The sequence below is a fragment of the Bubalus bubalis genome, chromosome 8 (genome assembly GCF_019923935.1).
Source record: "Bubalus bubalis isolate 160015118507 breed Murrah chromosome 8, NDDB_SH_1, whole genome shotgun sequence".
NCBI lineage: Eukaryota > Metazoa > Chordata > Mammalia > Artiodactyla > Bovidae > Bubalus > Bubalus bubalis.
The window spans coordinates 87488106-87508722 of record NC_059164.1 but is presented as its reverse complement, the minus strand read 5'-3'; the positions used below and the strand labels follow the sequence as shown (position 1 = coordinate 87508722).

Sequence of the window (20617 nt, the reverse complement as noted above, 5' to 3'; positions counted from 1 at the left end):
ATATATACAATATAATACAATATAATGACATACCAGGAATATGTGACTTTTAATTCTGAGGTTTGTGGACACTCCGACCCTCTTCAAGAGGAGCATATCCATTTTCTGAAGCATTTGAGTTATCGCACTCTACCCCTCCAACCTGATGTCCATCTTCACGGCTCCCATGGACTTGCTCCCACCAAGAGCACCAGTTTGAGTGAACGCCTTTGAGCTCAGGAACACACTGAGGCATTTTGCGCTGCCAACTGGCCCTTCCTTAGCGCAACTCTCTGCTTTGCCACCTGACTCTCCTCTGGTTTTTCTTTAGACATACTCAGTCAGCTTCTGCCCTTTTCTTGGAGTGACCTCGTCCAAACCCCCATCTTTAAGTGCTACTCTTATTAACCCCACAAATCCTTATTTCCAGCACAAACCTACCTTCCCCATAATCACTACTTTCAAATGGACAGGTACCTCAGACACAACACTACTTAAAACTGAACGTATCTTCTTCCTCCAATACTTGCTGTATCCTGTTCTCCCATTTTGTGGCATGACTATCCACCCAAACGGCCCAGCCTGAACATGTCAACCTGGACGCCTCTCTTCTGTTGCCCCCTGCCTCCCTTCATCTAATCAGTCACTAAATTCTGTGGAGCATGCGCTTTCTCAGTCTCTGCTTTATCTGTTCTGACGTCTTCACACCTACACAGTGTTCACAGTCTGTCTGCATTTCTTCATTTCTAGGTCATTGCAGTGGTCTCCTTACTGGTCTTCTTGCCACCAGCCTGGGCCTCACTGAGTCCGTTCTTCTCTCAGTCACTGTTGTTCAGTCGCTCAGTTACAATTGACTCTTTGCAACCCCATGGACTGCCATGCTAGGCTTCCCTGTCTTCACTGTCTCCTTGGTCAAACTCATGTCCATTGAGTCAATGATGCCATCCAACCATCTTATCCTCTATTTCCCCCATCTCCTGCCCTCAATCTTTCCTAGCATCAGGGTCTTTTCCAATGAGTTAGCTCTTTGTATCAGGTGGCCAAAGCCATATTTTTGCAAAGCTGTATAAACATCATGTCATGCTTTTTGAAATTCTTTGATGCTTGCCATGACCTTCAGAATTAATCCCCATTCTTTAGCTTACACTGAGCTGTTCAGGGTAGACTATTGTGGCTCTTAGACCCTTCCAGCCTTTTTATTCAGACATAGATAATTTTATGGACTTTTGGAAATTTGTCTTACCAAGCCATGCCTCTGTGGTTCAGTAGGCATATGATTTGACTGAGAGAAAGCTGGTAAACATGACAGTTTGGTCGAAACCTAATTTCCAGTTTTGGTGCACCATAATGATGGTGTATTCACAAACCCTGGCTAACTGGGGGATGGCTTCTCAGCTGTGATTTTTTTCAGTCAGTCGTTTCTTCTAGCGGCTTTTCAGAAAAGTTAAATGTTAGAATGACTCAAAAAGATAAGTTGGAACAAACCAAATTCCAAATCAGCAGTCTAATCAAAATAACCTAAATATCGAAGTTATTAAAATTGCTTAAATAAAATACAATAGGTTATGTGATGGTATGTAAGTTATATGTGTGTTTAAATATGCATTAAGAAGGGTCTAAAAGGATATACTAAAGAGTTGTCAGCAATTCTGCATGGGTGAGATTGTGGAGATTTTTATGTTTTTTGCCTTATCTGTATATTCTAATTTGTCTTAATGATCACATACTACTTTTGTCAAAGACCATACAGAAACTATTTACTAGTACTAGTCTTAATCCACAAAATCTATCAATACTAGAAGAAAGACTGAAATATTAACTCTTCACCAAATTCTTGCTTTTTATGGAATGACATTAACCCTATGATTTTCTATTTTCGGTAATACCCTGTTCTCTCAAGCTTAAATGTCTTCCCTCATTCATCACCCCTACCATTTGATTCCTTTTTCAGCCTGGTGTCTTCTCCATTCTTTAAAATTCTAAAACAAGTGTCACCTTCCTTGAGAAGCTTTTATTGACCCCTTATCTGCTTATGGTCAAGGGTCTATGGTAAACAGTGGCTGGCTCACAAGTCAAACCCATCCAATTCTTCTACTGTCCAGTCTGCAGACTAAAGAGAGTTTTAACATTTTTTAATTGTTGAAAAAATGATCAAAAGAAGAATATGAACAACACATGAAAATTACATGAAATTTGAATTTTAGTGTCTACAAATAAGTTGTATTAGAACACAGACATCTCATTCACTTGCATATTATCTGCAGCTGTTTTCACCCTATAATGGCAGGGTTGAGTAGTTATGGCAGAGACCAAGTGGCCCACAGAGTCTAAAATGTTTAAATATGTTATACAATATTTTAAGTATCTCTGGCCCTTTATAGAAATTTGCTAACACCAGTTTTAGAAGATTAGGCTTCCTCAGTGCTCACAAAGGACTCTATACCTCCTGCAAATTCTGGAAGGAACAAGGATCCTGTTTGGAAGTGAAAGACACTTTCTAATTTAACTTGGTCTCCCCAGCATCAAGCAGAGAGCCTCATCCACAGGAGGCACCTGATAGACACACAGTGCTTGAAGGAATGGTGTCAGTTACCTCCCCCAGACTTGTAAGTGACATGAAGACAGGCAGTTTTATCTCCTTTGTTCACTGCACACCCTCGGTGTCCAGAAGTATTTGGAAGGTGGCAGGCACTCAGAGAACAATTGTGAAAGTTCAGTGCCTCAGTATCAGTGCAATATTTCTGAGTTTTGTAATTCTTAGGTCAGGTCTTTGACTTTTATATCTACTATTTGATGACTGATGAAAACAAAACCCCACCTTCCAAACCTCAGAGAAACAAAGAAAAGACAGTGTGAACTTCTCACAAAAAGAAGTAGTTAAGAGGTCTTTTCAAGAACATATCAATTTACCCCTGTCTATGGTGCCTCTCAATACATGCACTGCAGTCTGTTTTTACCTCTTCCTCTCCCTCACATCGCATGCGAAGAGTTGACTCATTGGAAAAGACTCTGATGCTGGAAGGGATTGGGGGCAGGAGGAGAAGGGGACGGCAGAGGATGAGATGGCTGGATGGCATCACTGACTCGATGGACGTGAGTCTGAGTGAACTCCGGGAGTTGGTGATGGACAGGGAGGCCTGGCATGCTGTGATTCATGGGGTTGGGAAGAGTTGGACACGACTGAGCGACTGAACTGAACTCCCTCACTTGGAGCAACTGCATCAGGGCAGGTATTAAATCACGATCCTGCTGACACTGAGTTATTGAATACCTATGGCAGCAGGGCTCCAGACGCAGAGTGAGACTCAGCATTTTGGCCCTGTTTCAACCAGGATGAGGTGTACTTTAAGAGATTAATGTGCAGATATAAATCATGGTCTAAACACTTCATCTGGTCTTGGACAGCCCCTCTCCCAGTGAGCTGAACGCTCTTTATAGGGGATGAACTAGCTGGCTTTCATACCAGGTCTGTGAGTTTGCAGGAATGATGAACTTGGGATTCCTGTTCTGGGCTGAAGAGGCATGACACTTTGCCTGGCTCTAGTGCTGTCTTCTGAAATCACATTCTAAAAATGCTTTCCTTGAATGAAAAATATGCCAACTTAGTGTCCGACTATATTGTAAAGTTTTGAAGGTTGAGTATGGGGATCTGGATGCTTATTTCCATTTTGTTAAGTGCCTTATCAGTGGATGCTCCTCTCTCTCGAAGCTCAAAAATTTCCAGCAAGGCCAAAATCAATGTTTTGAAGGTTGAGTAGGGGATCTGGATGCTTATTTCCATTTTGTTAAGTGCCTTATCAGTGGATGCTCCTCTCTCTCGAAGCTCAAAAATTTCCAGCAAGGCCAAAATCTGAAGGAGGAGATATTTGTCTCCCAAACACTCTTGTCTGGTGAGAAGGCCTAGCCAGTCCCCACAGCCTAGCGTCTCTTGGCAGCCCAGGAACTAGCCTCTTCCTCATACCTCTGCACACCCCCTTTTTTATGGGATTTATACATGGTTTTATCAAAGGATCTATTTATCAGCAACCATTTACTCCTTTGCTTCATCATGGGGGAGCTAAAAGCTCTTCACATTCAGAAGAGCCCTGTTCTCATGCACACACAGAGGTCAGGGGAAAGGAAGGTCAGTCTTGGCTTTTTGTGCTAATTGACTACACACACACACACCCCCATGCTTGCCTTTTAAAAACCTATATTTTAGCACTTTTTTTTGGCACAACAGTAAATGAGCATGATTGTGAACATTCATGAAAAGGGGTAAAATACTGAAGTCACTGCTAAAGGAAACTGACATTCCCATCGTCCTTCTAAGCACAGGGAGCCTTAGGACTCTGAGTCCAGATGGAAGCAGAGACATGCAGGGATGCAGAAGGAGCATGCATGGGCTTCTGAAACAGTCTCCCATGCATGCCCAGCCCCTCTGAACCTGGTTTTCCTCGTGGATTAAATGGAAAGAGCACCTTTTAATGTTGTTCTGAAAACAACATTAGTTTGTTTTCAACAACTTAGTTCAGAAAATGTCAGTCACTCCCCACACAAAGTCAGGAAATAATTATTAAATGGGTGACCCAAGAGCTCACCAGGACCTCTGTCATTCTCTATAGGACACAAAGGAAACATTGCTAATCAAAGATAATATGAAGGACTTTAGAGGAGATTTGTAGTTTTCATAAGCTGGAGTGCAGCACCAGGTGGAATGAAGGTAATCTCTGACAGATCTTTCTCTTATGTGAAAATCCAGATCTTTCTTGAATGAAAGAGAGATGGGGTAGGATGATTGCAAATGCATGCACCCTTGTCGTGCATGTGTGGAGTGGACGCTGACATCACCACTACGTAGGCAGAGCACAGAGACGCACTAAACTCAGGGTCCCCAACCTCCAGGATAGAATGCCTGATGATCTGAGGTGGAGCTGATGTAATAATAATAGAAACAAAGTACATAATACAGGTAATGTTCTTGAATCATCTGGAAAATATCTTCCCCTCCCCCACCCCCTTCCATGGAAAAATTGTCTTACATGAAATCAGTCCCTGGTGCCAGAAAGGTTGGGGACCGCTGCACTAAACTAAAGCTTATCACAGGAGGAGCTCAAAGGAGACTTGAGTGGTGACTCTTTAGCATTACCCTCAAGACTCTTTAGCATTACCCTCAAGACAGGTATGCAGGGGGCCTATCTTCCAGGTGTTCCCTTAGCACTTGTTTCATCTCTACCAAGAAACTTTCCAATTTGCCATTTTCTTCCAGAAATAGTTAACTTTAAATATAAATGGTTGAATGACTTCTGGGTGTCTATCAGCCTTATGGGAATGGGGGAGTATCAGTTGACATCCTGGGTCCAATATTCATGCCTCTAGGATGACAATGGTTAAGTTGGGTCTTTTCCCAAGCTTTTATTAGTATCTCACTACCAAAAAGACCTTTAAAAGGGTTCTTGATTCCAGACCTTTAGAGAGAGCTCTGATCAGATTTTCTTAGACATGAGAAAACAAAGGCAAATGCTAAGTACCCAAAACTTTTTTGGGGTAAGAATGTAATATGTTTAATATTTAGCAAAGTTACATACACACCTGACAGATGTGATTATCCACTTACAAAAAATATTAGTTTGCTTAAAAAAAAAAAAACCTTCAATCCAAATTTATTAGGATTACAAAAATAACAGCACATTTCATGAACTCATTACAGCTCAGAGTTACCAACACATCCAGAGCATGTTTAAATAAACTACTTCTTGTCAATACAAATCTCATGACATAAAAAAGAAGTTTATTTTCATATTTACAGAAGAAACATGCCGGTAGTTTCTTAACATTCTCTTGGAATTAATGGGTGAGGCTATTTTTAAAGTCGGAGAACATCTCAAATTGAAGAAGGTATTTTAGAAACATCTCACAATACATTTTATCTAATACCAACTGAATAATTCTGCATCCTCTTCTAAAAATCAGGCTTTTATCGCAGAGCTTCTGGAACTTCCACCTACAAAAATAGGGGATTCTCTTTCAATAAAAACAATGCAAATGATAAAGTGAAAAAAATATATCTGTAGAGTATGACTTTAGCAGTATTTTCCAGAAAGAACTCAGATTGCTGTGAGTGTGTGTGTGCTAAATTGCTTCAGTCGTGTCCAACTCTTTGCGACTCTATGGACTGTGGTCCGCCAGGCTCCTTTGTCCACGGGATTCTCTAGGCAAAAATACTGGAGTGGGTTGCCATGCCCTTCTCCAGGGGATCTTCCCCACGGATTGAACCCAAGAGGTCTCTTACCTCTCCTTCATTGGCAGGTGGGTTCTTTACCACTAGTGCCACCTGGGAAACCCAGATTTTTGCTGGGTGATGTTCAAATTTTTTATTATAAATTAAGTGTTAAGTCACTTGCAAGAAAGAAAAGGAAAAATTGCTCAGTTGTGTCTGATTCTTTGTGACCCCGTGGACTGTAGCCTACCAGACTCCTCCATCCATGGGATTCTTCAGTCAAGAATACTGGAGTGGGTTGCCATTTCCTTCTCCAGAGGATCTTCCTGACCCAGGGATCGAACCCATATCTCCTGCAGACGCTTTACCCCCTGAGCCACCAGGGAAGTTCAATCACTTGCAACTCGGTGGTAAAATTTTTGTCAAATGATGAATCTGTTTTGGAGATATATACCCTGATTTCTTATTAAGGAAATTGGGATTTTTTTTTTTTCTTTTTTAGGTTGAAATGTCTTAAGATGAGCCTGGCCCTTAAAAGAATGAGATGCCAAGAAGGTGGACCAAGCACATATCTCAAACAGAAACGTCCTCTCTCTAGTGAGCTGCTCTTGATGCTCCAGATTTGGCAGCCTGCTCTGGCGTATACTGATACGTGTTAGAGAGGTGATTTGGTACCCGAGTGCGGTGGAGGCTGACTCCTATGCTAGGTGCTCGCCCCAGTCTGCCCTTTAGTTACTTACCCGCCTTAGCTGTTTTATGCTGCTTCCCCGAATAGCTTCCATGAGATTCTCGTGAGCTGATCTCTGTGGGGTAGAAGGTCGGGAACTGTCTTCCATTTTCTTCTCCTGCACCGACCTCAGGGAATTTTTAATTTCCTTTAGGATATTGTTTGGCTGTTTCTTAGCCTTTTTCCCTTTTTTCTTTTTCTGTCCGTTTTGTAATGCCCGCTGGGCACTCTCCTGCTGTTTGATGACTTCCGCAATGTTGCGGGTGATGAGCTTCTTCTCTGGGGGCGGAGGCGGGGGAGGCGGAGGCGGGGGTGGCAGCCTTTGGGGAGCAAGAGGGGGTGGCGGTGGGGGTGGAGGAGGGGGAGGGGGCGGAGGCGGAGGCGGGGGCGGGGCCGCCGGAGACGGAGGGCGGCTCCTCACAGTTTGGACTTTCTTGGGGAGTTTGGGGGACGACCAGGGGGAGTGCTTGGGAGACGCGTACGGTGAAGAGCCTGGCGTGCCTCTCTGCCAGACTTTGGTCCTAAGATTGGCTCCTCCGTCGTATCCCTCCTGCTGTTTCTGCTCCTGCATCCGCTTCTGCCGCTGCTTATCCATGTTTCTGGTCAAGAGGCTGGTCATGCTCATTCTTGGTCCTGGCAGCTCGAAATGGTAGCCCAGCCTCAGGAGCGTGGTGTTCTCCCTTAGCAGCTTGACGATCTCCATCTCCACCTGGCTGCCCATGATGTGCCTCTGGTTGTGGAAGCGCAGCTCAGTGAGCACGGTGTTGTGCTGCAGCGCCCTCATGATGGCCAGGATGCCCTTGCCCGTGATGAAGTTGGACTCGATGTTGATGCTGGTGATGTGCCGGTTGACCCGGAGCATGTCCGCGATGGCCGTGGCCGCGCTGTCGTCGGCGCGCGTGTTGGCCAGGCTGAAGGTCTTCACCACCGTGTTGGCCTTGAGGGCCTCGGCGAAGCGGGCGAGCGTCTGCGAAGTGATGTTCTCGATGTTGTTCAGATTGACTTCCGTGGTGTCGGGGTCGTTGTTTTTAATCTTTTCCAGAGCATCCTCGATCACTGTGGGGTTCCCGCAGGGGTGAATGGCAGCCGGGGGGGACTCCGTGTTCCTTCCACTGTGGCCGTTAGTCAGATGTATGTTTTCGATTTGACTTTTAAACGTCTTTGGCCTCGCGTTGTCAGAATGGACACTATCGGAATGCACAGCTCCGTTCATCCCTTCCGCGTTTGCACCTGTTCTTTCCTCTCCTTCGCTGTCCTCCTCCTCGTCGTCCTCGTCCTCCTCCTCCTCTTCCGTGTACACATCCTCAGAAACCTCACTGTTACATTCTGTAAAGACAAGCTCTTCCTCACTCTCCTCTTTGTCCTCTTCTGCAACCTGAAGAGCAGAGTATCCTCATGAGGTTTGCCGTTTTAAGCGCATTGTTACATTTTACAAAAGTAACACATGGCTTTGCAATATATACCTGTGCCAGATCATCACGGTGGTCCCTCTAAAACTCACACAATGTGATATGTCAATTATATCTGACTACATTCTTAAAAAAGTAACACAAGCAAGTAAGACAAAACTTCCTAAGGATAAAAAGTTGTCTCCAGCTACTAATCTCCCTGGTTCAGGTGAACAGGGTTAACATTTCCTTGCATAACTTTCACCAGCTTTTTCTGTATTCTGCAGAAATTTTTTTGTATTCTGCAAAATAAATACCCAGAATTCAGTTGATGGAATAAGAGTTCGCCATCATTTTGCCAGTTTTTAACAAATAAGTGGGAACTTCTGCTCTGGAAAACCCTTGATAGCATTCTTATTCTCTTAACTCCCTCTCCTGAATGACTTAAATTTTAGTCTACTTACAGTTTAGCAGAGTCAGCCGTCCCTTGGGGAATCACCCTTCTGTCCTTCCTTATTTCTCCATCCCAAACATACAAATGACAACAAAAATACATAACACATTTATAAGTTCCCTTTCTTTTCTTTAAGATTTTTTTTGAGGGGACCATTTTTTAAAAGTCTTCATATTGGATTTTGTTCCATTATTCCTTCTGCTTTGTGTTTTGGCTTTTTGGCCCTGAGGCATGCAGGATATTAGCTCCCTGAACAGGGATGGAACTTACACCTTCTGTATTGAAAGGCAAAGTCTTAACCACTGAAACATCAGGGAAATCCTTGGGTTCCCTTTCTTAATGTGCAGAAATTCTTGCCCCAGTCTGCCTCCTATAGTCTCTGTGACAGGAGCCCAGAGTCCTCTGCCATGTCCTATGTCAGTGCATACAGAGGCTGGGCACCTCCCTCTAAGTAGAGCCTGGCACGAGGTCTCAGAGACCACACCACCTGGAAGCTGAGGCTGTCTCTGTCTTTTTTCTGGGGAAAAAAACCGAGGGAGCAGATCAAAACCCATCTCTATGCAGAAACTCATTTGGGTCACCCTTTGCAGCAAATCAGCTTGAAATCTCATGTTATCATAGGGTTAAATGAGACGGGACTTCAGAAGACACGAGGTGGGAAAGATAATTGCCTTTGGCACTAACTACATTTCCACCGTCATGTGAAACAGCAGAGAACAGTAGGAAAATCTTGAAGCAAGCCACTGCCTCAGCCTGATGGCCTTAAATTATTTACCAGGTATCAATTATGAAAGACTTTCAGGCAAACACAATTTCACTTCATCTTGGTCTTTCCTGTTTACAAGACTTTGTACTGAGAAGTTCAGCTGACCCCCACTTTTTTCTTTTCCTTGCTACCTTTTCTGATAAAATAAAAATCTGGCAACTGCTGACTTTCCGATTTTCCCTAATGCTATCTTTTTAATCCTTTAGTTTCTCTAAAGCCTGAAGACCCTTTCCTGTCCCCAAAACCAGAATTCTTCCTTCTACATGGGAATGTTTTTGACCCCAGCCTCCTGCTGCCCGAGGCACGTGGAATGAGCTTTGGAAAACGCTGCGCTGGTCTCCAGGTTTGTGTGCCCAGTTGCTGTCACAAAATAGCCTCCAGTTATCCACTTGTTTGGAGTGGCAGGCACCAAGTGATGGCCTGGGGAAGGGGTCAGCCACTCCTGGGATGGCTTGTCCAGTCTTAATTTACTCACTTGTTCAGGAGCAGGAGGGAGAGTGACACTGTGTGTGTGTGTGTGTGTGTGTTTAGCTGTTTCAGTATTTGGAGGAAAGGGGCCTGTCTCAAAATTCAAGGTATGCTGCCTGTCATACCACTGTTAAATGGTACCCCTCTAGTTTTTCAAAGAGCTTTAGGCTTTATCTGCAAGAGATATTTTTCCCTTAAATATATTTGCAGAGATCATATCTGAAACTCTTATTCAGCAATGAGTTGTCCTGTGACATCTCAATGACATTTCCTCCAGAAAGCCTTCTTTGACATCTCCTCAAATTATCTTTGTGATGTGATCCCATGATGCTGTAACTCCTCCAATAAAGTACCTCTTTAATTATTAGGTTTTTTTTCTCCTGAAAGACTGTTTGCAGTGTGACAAAAAGGATCATGTCTGTTCTCACCTCACACAGTGCTCAGCAGGTATTAGGGGCTCGGTAAAATTTGTTAACTGAATGGCTCTAAATTGACATTGGTTAACAGCCTTTGGTGTTAACAGCTTCAGGCTTCCCTGGTGACTCAGTTGGTAAAGAATCCATCTGCAATTCAGGAGACCTGGGTTCGATCCCTGGGTTGGGAAGATCCCCTTGGTGGAGGGCATGGCAACCCACTCCAGTATTCTTGCCTAGAGAATTCCATGGACAGAGAAGCCTGGCAGGCTATAATCCATGAGGTCACAAAAAGTCAGACATGACTGAGCAACTAAGTACAGCACAGCATAACAGCCTCTAAGTCAGGGGAGGTCTCGGATAAGAGTAAAGATCGGGTGGATGGGAAGAAGGTGATTGATTGTCCTGGTTTGCCCGGGGCTGAAAGGTATTCCAGAAAAGAGTTCTGCATTCTAAAATCTACACAGTCCAAGCCAAGATGGTTAGCCACTCTAGTTGGGGGACATCTCAGAGAAGAAGAGCAGAAGGGAGAAAGATATCCAGAGAAGAATGAAGAATGATGTTAAAGCAATTGTTGCCCACTTTCAAAATAATTCTCTCATTTGGACTGACTGCAGTGTTCCAAATCGCCTATCTGCAACTGCTCTGAAGTTAACCCAGATCCTTGCAAGGGCTTCCCTGGTGGCTCAGATGGTAAAGAATCTGACTGCAATGCATGAAACCTGGGTTTTATCCCTGGGTTGGGAAGATCCCTTGAAGAAGGGAATGGCAACCACTCTAGTATTCTTGCTGGGAGAATCCCCATGGACAGAGGAGCCTGGTGGGCTATAGTCCATGAGGTCACAAAGAGTCAGACACGATTGACTAACACTTGCAAGAATGGGGGTGGAAAGGTTGGGGTGGGGTGAGGCAGGGAAGCTTGAGGCACTGAAGGGGGCGATAGGGAGAAGTGAATATGGGTACACTTAGGGAATAAATAAGGCAACAAGAAGAGGGTGGCCAAATATTTCTCCTCATTACTTCCCTGGCACCATTACATGAAGAAGGAGGCAGTAAGCATGGTTTCCCATTCTGGTTCTGGTTCTACCCATAAAAAGCTGGTTTTGTTTGTTGTGTTAGTCACTAAGTCATGTCCTACATGTGGTCACAAAGATGTGACCCAATGGACTGTAGCCCACCAGGCATCTCTGTCCATGGAATTCTCCAGGCAAGAATACTGGAGTGGGTTGCCATTTCCTTCTCCAGAGTATCTTCCCCACTCTGAGTTTGAATCCATGTCTCCTGCATTGGCAAGCAGATTCTTTACTGCTGAGCCACCAGGGAAGCCTCAAAAAGAGCTGGTTGATTTTAGAAAAACCACTAAATCCCTGGGATAGATGGTCTCAAGAAAACTGCAATAGAGTTGAGCGGTTCTCCAACCACAGGGTATGTCAAAAGCACCAGGAGGGCTTGTGAAGCCACACAGTGCTGGGCCCTACTCCCAGAGTTCTTCATTCAACTGGTCTGGGGGAGCCCTAGAATGAGTTGGAAAGTTCCAGGTGATGCTGATGTACCCACATTCTGAGAATCGCAGTCTTTGTGCCAACAGGACTTGGTTTGAATTTCAGCTATAAGCTGTTAATCTCAAGTGAGTTTCTTAACCTCTCCCAGGCTCACTTCTCACATTCAGAAGGTGAGAGTTCAATGAAGTAATGTGAATGTACTTATTGGCACCTATGCCTGACCCAGCAGATACTCAAGCTCAGGGAGTTGGACCTTTGGGTCTCCAGGGCCTCTTGGAGATGTTTAATGTAGGATAAGTTTGTGGGAGTCCAGGTGGACAGAAGCTGTCGTTCAATAGGTGTTGAACATGATTTTCATAAATATTTACAGAGCCAACAGTAGCCTGAGAAGCATGACCCCTCATCTCCTTCTCATGGTCTACACTGGGCTGCTCTTCACTTACACTGTCACCCCTTCCCCCACTCACCCACCAGTCAGCTGCTCTGAGCTTTTTCCTGGAGTTGAGATGGATTGACACCCTCCACTGGCAAACTTCTGCTCAGCACTCCTTGTGACTCTAGAGACAACTTGCCAGAGGGGAAAGGGTAGCTGGAGAAAAGTTAACTAGCTGAGAAAGGAATCAAAGTTCATCAACACACAGCCTGTCTAATTGAGCTGATAAGCCATTGGCAGGGCTCAGGGATCAGCAAAACCTTTGGCAGGAGCAGGTGGGTTTCATCAACAGCTGACAACAGGCTTTGTCCTTTGTTTTCCACTCATCTCAATACGTTATGACATTAAAATGCCTTTGTTGGGTGATTACTCCAGTGGCTGTCTGTCCCAGATCTTATGAGGCAATTTTAATCTTTTTTATTAGGGGAAATCTTTAAGAACGTTAGGAAAATGTGATACTTCCTATATTTGACCAGATTTCAGACACACATTTCCGCATAAGAAAAAAAAAGACCTTATGTTTGTGGAAGAATTGACCAACCCAAATCCTGGCCCATTTTGTGTAACCGTCCTTCTCACCACCCACCTTCAGACCCTCAATGCAGGTTGCCACTGTGGCCTTGGCAAACCCTGGCCTGATTCTGGTGGCCCATTCTGCAATGATTGACATGGACAAAACTCACACATATCTTACTACAAATGTGGCCCACACACTCTATCATCAAGATCATCTAACAGTTCCTGGATTAGTACTATGAAAATCTTGCCATTGGCGTCAGGCCATTTAGATCTTAGATGATTCCAGTAGAGCACACAGGTTTTAAACTATTGCTCTTGAGCAATGTTCTTCCACAAATTCAAGAATTTGTTATTTTTATATTCTTATTGCCATAACTATATTTCCAGAGCTTAGTCTTTTGAACTTCCTTCTGTGAATGATTTATTTGACAAATTCAAATTAACTATTTACTGGGCAGAGAACAAGAGCTTAACAGACCTGACCTCTAATATAAATGTATTTTCTGGCCTCAGAATCACCATTATAAAATAGGAAGGAATCTTAGAGATCATCCTAGCAGGGATGCTTAACCTGGAGCCTTAGGAGGGTTTCAGGATGTGTGCCATCATTTTGAAATTCTATGTAAAATTTTGTATGTTTACACAAGCACACATGCATTTTCTTAGGAAAATCTTTAACATAAAAATCTCAAAATGGTGTCTGAAGAACACCCTCCATTGATATGAAAGAGAACTCTGCAGAACTGACTCTCTGTTCAAGGTCTTACAACTTGGGCGCAGAGCAGGAATAAGAAATAAGGTCCCCTGACTCTCCACCCCATATATTACTCACCACCCTATGTTTCCTCATGTTGGAAAAAGGAATTAGTTTTATTGTAGCCACCATCACAGTCCAAGCAACAGATTACCCACTATTGTCTTTATAGAAGAAAATAAATTTACTTAGCTGCCATATACGTTTACATATATATGTGTATAAAACAAGTATTATGCCACATCCTTAACTTATGACTCACATTAGACTTTTGTTTGGCAAAATATCTAAACCCATGCTTTGCTTGCGAATTATTTTCCCCTTGAAGATCCCATCCTTGTTGATGACGGGACCCCCCAACTAAGAATCTTTCATATAATCCATTAGGTTGTGATAAAAGTTAGATGACTATTTCAGCTTGAGAAAATTTTCAATAGCAGGTGCAAGTGGATTATAAGAAAAGTGATGAGGAATGAAAAATTAGAAAAAAATAAAAAAGATTCCTGGGTTTGGGGTTGGGGGATTGGGAATAGCTAAGGAAAATAATCCAATAGCCTACCTTTCCACACTCCCCCAGCCTCTCCTTCTCCAAGAGTTTCTGGGACTCCTTTTCCCAATAGGCCATCAGCGCCTCTCTGCTGAATGTCCCTGTGGGGGTTTTCTCGGTCAGACTCTTTTGCCTCATCCCCACCGGGAGGCTGTGATCAGGTTCAATGTCGTCCAGCTCCCTCTCTAGCTCCTTCAGCTCCTCGGCTGACAGGGAAGCCAGGAGTTCGTCCTCATCGATGGATTCATATTTGCTAAGTCCTCTCCTGTAGCCAAAGGTAGACATGGTCCCTGCTTTGTCAGACCCACAAGGAGCTTGGGGAACCAGGCATTCAAGGCAGCCAGCAGCAGGCAGGGAGGAGAGTGGGCAGGCTGGTTAGCAACTGGTGCTGGGAGTGCCTGCGATAGCCTTTTAAGAGTGGTGATACAGGCAGTGACAATGCAGAGAGGGGTGAAGGCATAGGCTGTTTTAAGCATCAGACGTCAGCTAGACATTTGAACACAAAGAATGTCACATCAGTGGTGGATGGAGGTCTCAGAACCAGTGGGGATTATTCACATACTGGCCAGGGACATATTTAGCTGAGCCTAATGGCTCATGAGGACAGGCAGACAGGGCTTCAGATAGGAAGTAACCGGCTTCTTACTTTGTTTTCAAACAACAAGAGGGTAAAAATGTCTTTCTAAAATGGCTCACTACCACCACCAGGGTCATGAAAAGATTCTCTTCCTATAATCTTCCAGGATGAGAAATGACTATACATGCCTTTAGAGTAGTTATTCTGGTTCTCCTAAAAAACATATCGTGGGTGGCATTGATGAGAACAGAAGGTTATACTGATATAGCACTTTTCTATTGTCATTGCATTTGCAGTTTACAAAGCGCTTGAATGTAATTTTCCTAATCATAAGTCCTGAGAGATGATTTACAATAAAATCTCCCTTTACAGATTTTGGCAAGTGAAGCTCTGAGAAATGAAGTGAAGTCAGACAGCTAGAAGGGTGGAAGCCTTTGCACTCTCTCTCCTCTGCACAAAATGGCTTCCTTCTCCTCACCCCCTAAGTATTAGTAAACAATTTGATTCACAAATGAAACTCCCCAAAAGACAAATAACAATATTGGACAAGATTTATTATGAACTGACACTACGCCAGTCTAGTGCTAAGCATTTTAAATATTTATCTCACTTAATCCCACAGTCCCATGAGGTGTATGCTATTACCCATATTCTACTAGTACAGATTCAGAGAGGTTAAGTAACTAGCCCAGGACCACAGAGCTAAGAAATGGTGGAGCTAGAATTTGCAACTGGATTTGTATCTGGGCTGAAAACTGAAGAGATGCTAATTTGAAATTATATACTTGCCCACATTTTTATGAATATGGTGAAATAAACACACAGTTTACCAGGTTTCATAAATATATCATCCTAGCATACAGATATATGAACATCTGTTAAAATGTATATATAGAACTATACATGTGTCAACACAAATACATGATATTTTGTTTATACATTCAGTAGTTGTGAATGTTTGGGTTGTTTCCAGGTTTGGGGAGTTATGACCAATGTTGAACACTTACTGCAAGTCTGTGTAGCCACATGTTTTTATTTCCCTTGGGTAGCTAGTTTGCAGTAGTGGAATTGCTGAGTTATATGGTAAATTTGCTTTTCATGAAACTGCTTAATTATTTTCCAGAATGGCTGTACCAATCTACTTTCCCACCAGCAATGAGAAGCATTCCAGTTTCTCCACATCCTAACATGTTTTTGCTGAAGTGTTGGATTATAGCTATTTCAGTGCCTATGAAATGGTATCTCATTATTGTTTTAAATTTCATTCCTCTAATAACTAATGATGTGTGCTGTGTTTGGTTGCTCAGTTGTGTCTAGCTCTTTGCAACTTCATGGACTGTAGCCCACCAGGCTCCTCTGTCCATGGAGATTCTCCAGGCAAGAATACTGGAGTGGGTTACATGCCCTCCTCCAGGGGATCTTCCCAACTCAGGGATCGAACCCAGGTCTCCCACATTGCAGACAAATTCTTTACCATCTGGTCCACCAGGGAAGCCCATAACTAGCGATACTGAGCATCATGTCATATGTTTACTGGCAATCTTATATCAACTTTGGTAAAATATTCATTTAAATCTTACGCTCATTTTTAAATCGGGTTGTCTTATTACTAAGTTATAAAAATTATTTTTATAATCTGGACTTTATCAAATTTGCAGATATTATCTGTCATTCTGTGGATTGTCTTTTGAAAAGTAAACCTATTTAATTTTACTGAAGTTCAGTTTGTCTATTTCTTCTATTGCTTGAGCTTTTGGTATTATAACTAAGATATCTTTTCCTAACACAAGATCTGAGACTTACTTTTATGCATTCTTCTAAGAGTTTTATAGTTTGGGGTTTTCATAGGTATATTACACATTTTGATTTAATATTTGCGTCTGTGTAGGATAATGGTCTAAATTCATCTTTTTGTATACAGATGTCCAGTTGTCTTAGGATTTTTTTTTATTGAATTGCATTGGTGCCTTTGTGGAAAATTAATTGGTCATAAATGTAAGGGTTTATTTCTGGAAAGTAGGTTATGTTCTGTAGATCTGTGAGTCTATTTTCTTAAGACAGTACCACCTAGTCTTAATTATTATAGCTTTGTACTATGTACTGAAACCAGGAAGTATAAGTTCTTCACTTTTTTTCTTTTGCAAGAATGTTTTGGCTAAGTATCATGATCTTAACTCATTATGAAATTCTGTCTCCCAAAATAACTATGACTCTTTTCAGTGATACTACTGGGATAATTATGATATTAGAAATGATGAGTTCATTGTTTTTTTTATGGCCTTTAGCATATACCTTTGTTGTAGCCTTAGTGATAATACATTTTTTATGTGAAAATAATTTTGATTTTTGGAAATTACATCAAATATTATATCCAAATCTGATGAATAAGATGAGTTATTGAGCTGAATAATAAATTTTAGGTTAAAAGATGAATTATGACTGTTTTTTTTTTAAAGATGAAAAATGCATTAAAATGATAGTATACTTTTGTTTTTTCAACAATTATGTATTAGGCACATATGATATGCTGACCACTATATAAATTTGAGATGCATAATTGTAAAAAAATAAAACTGTGTTTTACTTTTTCTCTCTTGTTTGTAGTTTTTCTATTTTAATATTATTTTCATCTGACAACTTATTGAACATACACTGCCTGTCAGGTTCTAAATTAAGTGCTGGCGTTAGAGCATTGAAGAAAACCAAAAATAAAAATTCCTTCCTTCATGGAGTTTACAGTCTCACTGGGGGAAACAGACAATATGTAAATAAATGAGTAAATACAGAACATACAGACAGAAGTTCAGTGGAGAGAAATAAAGTGGGATAAAAGGGAAGAAAGAAGTTTGTGCAGGTAATATTTCAAGTAGGGAAGATCTCTGTTTTAATAAGGTGACTTTTGAGCACAGATCTGAAGTAAGGTCTTGATGCAATAATACACAGTTAATATGACTATAAAATAATGACTGAAATATTTTTGGAATCACAGATTCTCAGCTTTCAAAGGGAGTTGGAAAAACCTCAATCCTCTGTGACTTCTATAAGTGGTCGTTTAGTTAGTGTTTGCTTGAGTACTTTTGGTGAAAACTGTACATTACCAAAAACTCCTTCCATTGTTGGAGGGCTCAATCACTACAACATCTTTCTTTCTATTGTGTTAAAACTGATCTCTTGAAAAACCACCATAAATATATTTAAGTTTTCTCATTGGAACAATGCAGAATAAATATGTTCTTACGTGAGTTTCTTCTTTCAAATCTTGGGTAGCCCATGAATGACTCTGAAAATTACTCTGGAAGAGGAGACATTGAAGTGTTTTGCTCTGTGGCAGCATCACTGGGGGAAAAAAATAAATATTATGGCCTCTCAAGACACTCCATTAAGAACAACGGTCATTCAGACATCCTAGTATATATATTACAAATCACTCTAATTATGATAACAATCACAGCTCAGGGATGATCTTAGTTCACTGGATCCCTCTTTATGTTTTCTCCACAGACTTTAAATCCATTGGATAAAATTCTGTTGACTAATTAAACATCAATGCCTGACTCTGGCCAGAAGTAAGTATGATGAAAAATTTAGATTTCCTTGCAAACTTGTCTGCATCGAGCGGAAAAGTCCCAGTCAAAAGTTCTCTGAGCATCACCATTTTCTATTTCGGGATATTTAACCTGATCACATTGTGTTTTTGAGTAGGATTGCTTTAGGGCCATCAGTACTACAAACCCTCTGAAGATTTGCATTTTCTCTTTAAAACATTCTCTCTCGGAGGGAATTATTTTCATGCTCCTTGATTGTCAATCAGATATACATTATTTCCCAGGACATCAGCATTTCCTTTTTAGTGAAAATAGTTTTTTTTTTTTCTTTCAACCATTTTTTCCTTTTGATTTCCTCTTGAAAATAGTATTATTTGTTTCTTTATTCAACGTCCATTTGCCAGATGTCTGCTGTGTGGATAGGTGCTGTGCTGGAAGCTAGGGTTATAAATTGAAAAATAAAAATTGATCTAGACGCTGCTGCCCTCAGGAGCTCATGCTTCTCAGAGAGAGGCAGACAGCTGACAGTAACACAGTGCAGTGACAGCCCCGCCGAGGTGCCAACAAGAGCAGAGCTGTGGAATAAATACAGGTGAAGAAGCAAGGCAGCCCACGTGGCTGCAGTTGGAGAAGTCACAGGAACCATAGAGAGATTTCCTGGAAGAGAGAGAAGCCTCTGAGCAAACACACAAGAGTATGAAAACAAAAACACAAACAAAAACAAAACCAGGCATTGTTCAGTAGAGGTGGGGAGTAGGTGGGGCTAGGCAGAAATTGGCCCTGGTTCTTACTTCCCCTGTAACTCCTTTTTTTCCCTCCTAGCCACCACCATCATGGCTGACACCTGGTAGACACATATAGATGCTGAATATTTTATATTTACAGGGTCATGTCAAGGAGTTTTGGACTTTATTACATCTAAAGTTAAGTGGAAATCTCTAACATTATCCCATAGCCACAACTTGCCTTCTTAAATGTAAGCTACCGTTAATCCCAGCAAGTGTCCTGGTACTAATGGAGACTCAAGAAGAGCAAAACTCATCAGCACCTCCAAAAATCAGCACTATGGGCCCTGCCAGCAGAGCTGGGATTTCAATAAGTAGTATTTTTAGGCAGTGATCAGACACCTCCTAACTCCAATGGTGTGTAATAAATGCTTCAGCCTAACCCTTGATAATTGAGGGAGACCCTCTCTTTAAGGTGAGTTTCTTGGCTTGTGCCTTATGTACTTTTGGCTCTTAATGTTCAGAAATGTTGAGAGGTCGGTTCAATTAAGTTCAGCCTCTCGTCTTGCTCAACTTTGTGACCTCCCTGTCCATCACCAACTCCCAGAGTTTACTCAAACTCATGTTCATAGAGTCGGTGATGCCGTCCAACCATCTCATCCTCTGTCGTCCTGTTCTCCTCCTGCCCTCAATCTTTCCCAGCATCAGGGTCTTTGCAAATGAGTCAGCTCTTCCCAGCAGGTGGCCAAAGTATTGGAGTTTCATCTTCAACATCAGTCCTTCCAATGAACAACCAGGACTGAACTCCTTTAGGATGGACTGGTTGGATCTCCTTGCAGTCCAAGGGACTCCCAGGAATCTTCCCCAACACCACAGTTCAAAAGCATCAATTCTTCGGCACTCAACTTTCTTTATAGTCCAATACATCCATACATGACCACTGGAAAAACCATAGCCTTGACTAGATGTACCTTTGTTGACAAAATTATGTCCCTATTTTTTAATATGCTGTCTAGGTTGGTCATAACTTTCCTCCCAAGGAGTAAGAGTCTTTTAATTTCATGGCTGCAATCACCATCTGCAGTGATTTTGGAGCCCCCCAAAATAAAGCCAGCCACTGTTTCTCTATCTATTTCTCATGAAGTGATGGGACTGGATGCCATGATTTTAGTTTTCTGAATGTTGAGCTTTAAGCCAACTTTTTCACTCTTTTCTTTCACTTTCATCAAGAGGCTTTTTAGTTCCTCTTCACTTTCTGCCATACGGGTGGTGTCATCTGCATATCTGAGGTTATTGATATTTCTCCCGGCAATCTGGATTCCATCTTGTGCTTCTTCCAGCCCAGCATTTTTCATGATGTACTCTGCATAGAAGTTAAATAAGCAGGGAGACAATATACAGCCTTGACGTACTCCTTTTCCTATTTGGAACCAGTCTGTTGTTCCATGTTCAGTTCTAACTGTTGCTTCCTGACCTGCATATAGATTTCTCAAGAGACAGGTCAGGTGGTCTCATATTCCCATCTCCTTCAGAATTTTCCACAGTTTATTGTGATCCACACAGTCAAAGGCTTTGGCATAGTCAATAAAGCAGAAGTAGATGTTTTTCTGAAACTCTCTTG

The 20617-nt window shown here is 42.1% G+C and overlaps 1 protein-coding gene across 1 annotated transcript; it reads right to left on the bottom strand.

The window, feature by feature from the left end:
• Positions 1-5729: 5729 nt before the first annotated feature.
• On the bottom strand, positions 5730-14560 carry LMOD2 (leiomodin 2). The gene is made up of 3 exons (XM_025291455.3): positions 14162-14560; positions 6919-8280; positions 5730-5962 (listed from the first exon to the last, which is right to left on the bottom strand). The coding sequence occupies exons 1-3, from the start codon at positions 14432-14434 to the stop codon at positions 5936-5938; spliced, it is 1662 nt and encodes a 553-aa protein (XP_025147240.1). The 5' UTR covers positions 14435-14560; the 3' UTR covers positions 5730-5935.
• Positions 14561-20617: the final 6057 nt, after the last annotated feature.

Excerpts from the sequence above, each read along its gene's own strand:
- LMOD2 (XM_025291455.3), bottom strand. The coding sequence starts at position 14,434 with ATGTCTACCTTTGGCTACAGGAGAGGACTTAGCAAATATGAATCCATC. Across the intron at positions 8,281-14,161 it reads GGCTGGGGGAGTGTGGAAAG|GTTGCAGAAGAGGACAAAGA; the intron begins GTAGGCTATTGG and ends TCTGCTCTTCAG. Across the intron at positions 5,963-6,918 it reads GCATAAAACAGCTAAGGCGG|GTGGAAGTTCCAGAAGCTCT; the intron begins GTAAGTAACTAA and ends CTATTTTTGTAG.